At 37.5% G+C, this 8594-nt stretch overlaps 2 protein-coding genes across 2 annotated transcripts in view; both read left to right on the forward strand.

The window, feature by feature from the left end:
• LOC122090764 (adenine phosphoribosyltransferase 1-like) overlaps positions 1–5020 on the forward strand; it is a 7811-nt gene extending 2791 nt beyond the window's left edge. Inside the window, exons 3-8 of the mRNA XM_042660478.1 lie at positions 161–263; positions 583–693; positions 1507–1599; positions 3155–3304; positions 3942–4000; positions 4760–5020. Of these exons, the coding sequence (XP_042516412.1) occupies positions 161–263; positions 583–693; positions 1507–1599; positions 3155–3304; positions 3942–4000; positions 4760–4819 (576 nt within the window). The 3' untranslated portion in view covers positions 4820–5020. The remainder of the gene's footprint in view (positions 1–160; positions 264–582; positions 694–1506; positions 1600–3154; positions 3305–3941; positions 4001–4759) is intronic.
• Positions 5021–7155: 2135 nt separating this feature from the next.
• The window catches only part of LOC122090763 (ATP-dependent Clp protease proteolytic subunit-related protein 1, chloroplastic), a 7053-nt gene continuing 5614 nt past the window's right edge, over positions 7156–8594 (forward strand). The window contains exon 1 of the mRNA XM_042660477.1: positions 7156–7481. Coding sequence (XP_042516411.1) covers positions 7157–7481 — 325 coding nt within the window. The 5' untranslated portion in view covers position 7156. The remainder of the gene's footprint in view (positions 7482–8594) is intronic.

Raw genomic sequence — 8594 nt, forward strand, 5'->3', positions numbered from 1 at the left:
AAAAAAAAAAAAAGCCACTCCCCTTGGCACATAGTGTCTATCCTAATCATAGTCCCTCTTCTTCTCCTTCTTCTTCTTCTTCTTCTTTGTGAGTGGTGGTGGTGGTACTCTAATAGAGAATAGATACTGGTGACTGATGAGTGGGTGTCTTGGTTCTCAGTGTTTCTGCAGAAAAGGAGAAACGGCTTCTGAGGATGGCAAAGATCAACGACTTGAAAGAATTGCTTCTGTGATTCGGGTCATCCCGGACTTCCCTAAGCCTGGTAATTACTGCTCACTGGAATTGAATTCACCAATTTCCCCGTTTCTTCACTCCGCAGTTTCTAAATTGCCTTTTAGCCTCAAACTAAGCTCAGTTTTCATATTGGTATTCTAATCTGAAAGTTGCAATACAGCCCGTTTTCTATTTTCAATTATTTTGCTCATATAAGCATTTGCGGAGCTCATTTGAACATGCCAGTTTGTTGATTTGATAAAAGTCTGAGGGGGTTCGTGCTGTCCAAACCTTTTTTCTTTGGTATAAGCATTTCCAAACCTTTTTTTGTCTTTTGGTTTGATAATTTATATGGTTTATCTCTTCAGGCATCATATTTCAGGATATAACAACTCTTCTTCTTGACCCAAAGGCATTTAAGGATACCATTGATTTGTTCGTGGAGAGATACAGAAGCAAGGAGATCTCCGTTGTTGCAGGTTATCACTTTAATTGCCTTGAAATATTTCCATTGCTCTGCTGCCGAGACTTATGAATAAAATCCCCTATAAAATTCGTGGGCCTCTTTGGTCCGGACTCGAATGCAGTAAATTAGCAATTAAATCCACTCGTGTGTTACATATTTTTCCAATATCTCGGCCAATGTCTTACGAGTCGGAACAGAACTAGTTATTTTGTTTGAGGCATATTGTTACTAGATTCCCTGAACAGCACCTTTAGGATGTAAGAAAGCTCTATTGCAAAATTGGCAATTTTTTTTTTGCAGTCCAAGAATGATAGAACATTAGAAAAATATTAGAAATCGGTCCTGTTGGTCAATCTCTTCTCAAAACTTAGACTACCTGATGTCCTAAGTGATTGATTTGCAACCTCACCCCTAAGTTATTAGAACATCATCTGGGTATAACTTCCCTTCAGCTTTTGTGGAAATCATGATTGGCGATCTTGTGTTGAGAGGGTCAATTGCTAACCATGTTAAGGTTTGGTAGCTAGTTAGTCTGTCTTTTGATATCACACCTGTTCATTTTTTACTGATTCTGTTTGTGGCAGAACATTTTTTTTTTTTTGGGGGGGGGGGGGGGAGGGAATATACTGGCTCGGGCCCTGTGCCAGACACAAGGGGGTGGGAATGATGCCCCCTCCGCTTGTCGAATACATCCACCCTCGTTTGATGCCCTGAGCGTCCCTACTCATTGCCCCAGTGCTGATTACAGGGGCCGCAAGCAGGTAGTGTTTTTCTTCTTTTTTTTTTTGGGGTTTGTTCTGTGTTTGACATTGCTGACCCATTGCAGGAATTGAAGCACGAGGTTTCATATTTGGGCCTCCTATTGCCCTGGCTATTGGAGCAAAATTTGTCCCAATGAGAAAACCCAATAGATTGCCTGGTATATTGCTGCATCCATTCTCTTTTGTGCTTTAAGTTTCTTATGTTTCTGACCCACATTTGGGCCATTATGGAAGTATATGAATGCATGTTTTAATTGTTTTATTGATTAATTGATTCATGGTCAATATGCCTATTCTGAAATCCAATGAAATATGTCTTGCTTATATTTAAAAACATGAAAATTTCTCCAGCCGCTTGTTCTCCTGTTTCTTCCCTTCTCCTATTATGGCTTAGTTTCTTATGTTTCTGATACATGTTTAGACCATTATGAATAAGTCTTTGGACACATGTTTTATCAACTAATAATATCAGCCTCTATATGTATTGTGAAATCCACTGGAATATGTAGTGGTTATGTCAAAAAAACATTAATACTTCTCCTGGCCCTTGTTCCCATCTTTCTTTCCTTCTCTTTTACTGACTTTCTTTTGGTGCTGATAAAAAGAAAAAGAAAATAAAACCTTGAGGAAAGCACATTTAATCATTGTAATCATTGAATGTCAGTGCAAGACTTACATTAAATATATGGAATTTGACTTTAATTGATTGAATATACCTCTATTCTGAGGTGCAGTGCTGCAGCAATTTCTTGTCCTTTATTTGATTCTTAGTGGGAGTTTGCTTGCAGACAAGGGAGAAAATGTGTTGCCTGAGCACCTGGATCAAAGTCAACACTATGAATTTTCCTAATTTGCTTTTGAGTCTTTAGTTAACCCTCTGACCACCCTTACAGATAGGTAGTATTGAGGTTAATGGAAAATACATTCATTTATAATCTCGACACTTAAAGTTATGGCTGCTTCTTGGATTGGTCAGACAGAATGTTACCCTGTTTGAATGTTCCTATTATTCGAATCAGAGCCTTTCATTTGGATTAGGTCATTGTCATCCAGTTCATTGCTGAATCTTGTACAGTTTGATATTTTATCATGGTCATTCTGGATTACTTATTTCTTAGACAGTCTAAATTGTAGCACTGTCTGCCTTATGCCTTTGAAATTTTCTAACCAAACAGACAATAAAACCTTTAAGTATAGGTCCAGAAAACATTTGCCTTTAATAAACACCGAAAAGGAGCAGATTGGAATCATAGCACTACAGTGGTAGGTGTTCTTTGTGCTTGACCTTAATTAGGAGGAACCCTTGACTGGTTTTTTGTGTGTGTGCATAAACCTTTTGGCAGTTATTGTCGTATTCTCTTGTTTTCAAAATTTAGGCTTTGTTTGTTCAATGTAAAGACAACCAGAATAAAAGAAGGCAAAAGTTTCTTTAGACAGGCCAACCTGATAAGCTTATCAGGGTGGCTCACAAATTTGAGATTATTTTTTTTCATTGTTCTTAGAGAGAGAGGATGTGTAGTTTTACACTGGGTTGTTTGTTTTTACACCCTGCTTTATTTTACTTCCAGGAATTTTGTGTCGAAACAAATGGACCTTTAATGTAAAATCATTCTTGTTCATTTAATTCATTTTCTCTCATGGGTGATTTTATTAAAATGGATTTTGCTATGAATTCCTCTAGTTAAATATTAATGATATTTGATTTTTCATCAGGGGAGGTTATTTCAGAAGAGTACACTTTGGAGTATGGAAAAGACACAATGGAAATGCATGTAGGAGCCGTACAGGCAGGAGAGCGTGCCCTTGTTATTGATGATCTCATTGCCACTGGGGGTTCCCTGTGTGCAGCAATCAGGCTATTGGGTAATCTGTTTAGCTTGTTTTCTAAAATAGGATGACTTAGTGATAATGAAAAACCGTGAGCACATGGTTCTTGGTCAATGCACCGCCAACCCCAATAGAAATCTCATTCTATGGTATTGATCGTTCTTGACTCAATTAAAATATGTTCTACCATTTAAGCTTGTATTGCAGTATTCCTTCAAATCTTAGAGAAAACAAGAAGTGCCAATTTCATTACCTACCCCTCAACTTGAAGTTTCTTGGAAATCTTTCATCACTTGCTTAGGTTTCTTGAAACCCTAACCTATTCCAAAATCAACCCAAAATACACTAGGTTTAGCAAGATTTGTAGGTCCACCCCTAAGGTTAACCAAATGAATCAAGGATTTAAAACTCGTTGCTGGTTGGATCAGACATTGTGAACCTATCCAGCCTGGTACAGGCCAATACTGGAGGTACCGTCAGTGGTATTGGCATGTATGAATCGATTGGTATCTGCTGATGCCCCTTATCTAATCTCGATAATTGAACCTGGATTATTACTGTTATTTAGGAGTTCTTTTATTTCCATATTGCTTTGGTCCCTATTTACACATAGGCCCTACCCAACGCCAGCCTATATTGTTGGTCCTATATTCTTATCTTACTTTCCCTGCAGAACGTGTTGGGGTGGAGGTGGTTGAGTGTGCTTGTGTCATAGAATTGACCGGGCTAAAGGTACGTTCCTTGTTAATGCATCTAGTCACTTTTTTGAATTTTATCGGTACCATGCCTGGTGTCTTATCTCATTGTTTTGATTGGTTGTAATTGATGGAATGCAAAATTGACTATTTCTTTGCTGGCTAAAATTTCATTTACAACTATTCCAATTCAAATGGCTGACTAGCTATAGAGAACAACCTTTAAAAGCAGCTGAAGTCCTTCCACTAGGAGTAGAAGTACGAGTATGTGGCCATTTGCATTGAGATTTTCTGTGAAATATGGAACGAAATAAGCCCTTTGAGTTTTGGTTGTTGGGATTAGTTGTAGAAGCATACCTTGAACAAAATGTAACATCAAAATTTGTTGAAAAAAAAAAAATCAAATTCGCTGTGGTAAATCCAGCACTTGATAACTAGAAAAAATAAATAAAAGTGGAATCTGTGAGAATGTCCTTTTGAGCACAAAAATGGATGTACCTGTTGAGACAAGGCTGGCATTCAGAAGTTGAGGGGGCTATGGCAACAAGGCGCTCACCACATATTACATTCTAAAGCCAGTAATAGTAGGTTTCAAGGTTTCCAAACTACCCTTTCATATAGTAGTCACACACTTAATTGAAAGTCTACATCGAACTACCCTGTTGTTTGGTAGTTCTCATGCTTTTGTTAAGACTATTCAATCTTTCCTGTCACCATGTTCAGGTAACCCTTCACGTACATTTTTTTTTCCCAATATTTGCTTCCCTTTAACTGATTTTCACTTTGTTCATTGCAGGGCCGGGACCGATTAGGAGACAAACCATTATTTGTCCTTGTAAGTGCAAGTGGGGTTTAATCACTTAATGGGAGTTTGTAGTAGACCTTTGATGTTGTTCACTCATAAGTCTTCATTGATAGAATTCCTTTTAGCAAGCTATCCTTTATATTGAGGATACTTTTTTTGAGGAAGAGGAGCTTGGTAATGCTTATGTTGAACTTGAAAACAAATGGTTCATATTCAAGTCAATATTAAAAAAATACAAATAATTTGGATTCAGAGAAAGTTTGGCTAGATGGGACTTCAGAGTAGATATTGTGGATTTAAAGAAATGCTTAAACTAAACTACCTTGTCCCCTTTAAGCCTGAACTTTGAAGAAAATTGAGGCTCCAGCACGAGACATTTAATTTTGGGGTCTTGATAAGCAATGTGGAGATTAGGAAATCATTGTCGATTTCACAAATTCCAAATCAGGAAACATAGTTGGTCTGTGGCATTGAGGTCCCCACAATCATCTAACTGGCAATTTTCAACCAAATGAAATTAAGAAAACAAAAGAAAATACAGTGTCCTTAACATTCAAACAAGCTATGAAAGCATTTCCATGACCATAAACTCTCATCTGATTTTGGGAGTAGTTGAGGAGAGTCACTCCACTCCTCTAAGGTCTGCCAACCCAGTAACGATGCTCCTTTCATCTTTCATCCCTTGAAGAAGACCCTTGGCTTCTATCTCGATCACACATCATTTTATACCATAACCCATACTCCAGTCCAACAAAGGAACTCTGATTTTGAAAAAAAAAAATACAAGAAACCCAAGTCTGTATAGTTCATGCTAGTAACACTATTGATAGTTACATTTCTAATATATTTTAAAGTTCTTTTTATGTTTATAAAAAAAACCACTATTGATAGGCAGAGGGGAACGTGGGGGGAAGTAGCAGGTGAAGGAGATAACTGAAGATTAGTAATCCATTGGAAGATGTTTTGCAATACTAAACAGGATTGGGAGTAGATTTTTGAAAAGCCAATTGGTCCCTGGTGATCCGGATGGAATACAAAAGGGAGGAAGAACGCTAACAGGATGTGTAGCGTACACTAGTGCCTTCTTATGTTTATCTCTTTCCTCTCTTCCTATGAAATGACATATCTGCTCTTATTGTGGGAGGAGAGAGATAGTTAAGCAGTGCCTTCTTAATCAGTTTAACCAAAAAAATAATGAGAATAATAAGAGCAAGAGGTTGCTACTTGGTGGCAAGGCCTCAAATCAATGAGAACATATGCAATAGCATCAATATTGATGGATATTTTTAGTTCATAAAGAACTGGGCAATAAATTTAGGTGCTCTTATGTCTAATGTAGGGGTTGCAATTGAGTAGCATTTTTTTCCCTAATGAAAAATACTCCAATTGCTACCCCAAACTGTTAAAGTGATTTCTTTGGGGTAAAAGGTCATCCAATATAACTATGGCCATCTATTGGGTTGAATTTAAAGACAACCTACCTTTGATACCTCTGTTTTTTTCAATATCAGTGGACGGTAAAAATAACTAATATTATATTATTTACAAGGAAATAAATGCTCTCTAGTTGTGCAACCCTATGTCTAGGTAACAAAGGGTGGCAAAATGACACCCCCACCTCATGAAACTTAAAAAACTCACCCCTTTTCATGTTCTCATTGGCCCCTGCACCAACCAGCTAGCGTTATTTTTCCTATTATTTACATTAACCTCTCAAGTTATCTTACTTACATATGCAAAAAAAAAATTGTAACACACCTCCACATGATGTAGAAATTACAAATGTTTACAAATGTTTGGGCTGAAATTTTGAAAACTTGGCTTGTGAGTAAGGGACATTGCAATCTGTTTGATTTTAAAATTTCAACCTCTTCCACTTGTCATATAGCACAATTAGGTTCTTCATTGATTACAACTTTTTTCGTAAACCAATTTTTTTTTTTTAAGAGAAATATTCTCATTGAAACAACACTTGGAGCATTGCAACTTTGACAAAATGGGAGTTTTACCATTATAGGAACCTTGCCCACCACATCAGAAAAATATTTCAGATAAGGTAAATTAGGAAAACCAAGGTTCCATGGTTTAATTTATTATATATGGGAATTGATTTGTACATAATATATAATCCCCAATGGTTCCCCCTCATTCACCAAGTAAGGCCCTGAGAGTGCAGGACCGTAAATTAGTGGAACCAACTAGACCCGACCGGTCCAACCGACTGACATCCCTGGTCCGCCTTACAGCTATGCCCAAAAAAATAAACAAATAAATAAATAAAACCGACCAGGGCGTATACTTTAAAGAAAGATTCCAATCAGACGATTTTGATCAGGATCTAGAATCCGTTGCCATGGTAGATCCTCGTATTAATAGAGAGAGGCAAAAATGCAAAAACCGAAAAGCTCAATAGGTTCGTCCTCCCTCACTCATAGAATAGCGCCTTCTCTACAGAGAAAACAAATGGCGACGTCTCTAATCTCTTCAGTCGCAGCTCCAGTTTCAGTCTCATCCACCATAGAAGATTCTCGTTCTGGTTCTGGAATTGGGTTTCCCAGAAATTCATTCCTTTCTGGCACTAAGCTCTTCTCAGCATCTTGTCCTCCTTTCTCCAATTCGAGACGGAATGTTGTCCGGAGATCTACGATTTCCTCTGCGAGCTCATTCGATCACATACCCAAAAGGTTCAGAGAAGAGAATCTCAAAGACGGATGTGAGTCTTAATTGGAAACCCCATATCTTTCTTTCTATCTAATTAATTATATGCCCTTTTCAGTACCCCATATTTGCAATTCATTTAGTTATTGGATTATTTGGGTTGTTTTTTGTTTTCCGTTCTTTTGTTTCTGGATATCGATTCCACTGTTTTAGCTTCTAATATTTTGTGCGTAAATAAGTTTACCTTCGGCCCCTCCTTTTCCGCTTTGGGTTTGAATCTCGTCGAGTTCTGATACTTAGAACATAGCTTTTCGTTGCTGTTTACGGTTAGAGTTGTTTTAACCTATTTTTGGTTTGGATTTTTTTGAGTCTTTTTAACCTATATTTGGTTGGGATTTTCTCTATGTCATCTCTTAGTAAGAAGCCATTCTTTCTAACGTATTTGATAGTAATTTTAGTGTACTTGACTCCTTCTGAATGATATTATCATGAGAAGCCATCTCCTAAGTTGTTTAGGCATTTACTTGTAGCCAAAAAAACCATATGTAAGAACACCTGCGCAAACTGCACCAGAGATTTTTTTTCTTTGTAGCAGCATTAATTCAGAGAACAATAAACGAAAATCTTACCCTTGTCAGATCCTAGCTCTCGAAAAAATGCTCACTCTAGGCTACTTTATTCATCAAGGGATGTTGCTTACCTCTTATCATGTTTAAAGAGACGGCAGAAAACATGGGCTGACGACCTCCTTTCTCATCGGTGAATCGTCAAGGAAGCACTGATGTAGGATCTTTGTTAAAAGAACTAGAAAATGGCCAAACTAGGTTATATTCCTAATTCAAACCAGTCTTTTTCACATAAGAACCTTCCCTTTGTGCCTTAGATTAAAACCCTTCCAATCCCTTTATTCCATATCAGGTTCGGAATGAGGTTGGGAACAACAGCTCGCAATAGGTAAACTAAGTTTAGAGCTTGAATTGGTGCTTTGGGCTGGAAAGTAATGGGAGGGGGACTTGGAGTAAGGGTGCAACTCCATGAATATGGATTTCTATGGTGGTTTTAGATTTCAAGGAGGGCTTCTCCTGTTTTCTGGAATCATATATTATTATTAAGAGATGGGTTTCTTAAATGATGTTTGAAATGCATTGGCTACTTTTTTTTTTTTTTT

The sequence above is a fragment of the Macadamia integrifolia genome, chromosome 10 (genome assembly GCF_013358625.1).
Source record: "Macadamia integrifolia cultivar HAES 741 chromosome 10, SCU_Mint_v3, whole genome shotgun sequence".
NCBI lineage: Eukaryota > Viridiplantae > Streptophyta > Magnoliopsida > Proteales > Proteaceae > Macadamia > Macadamia integrifolia.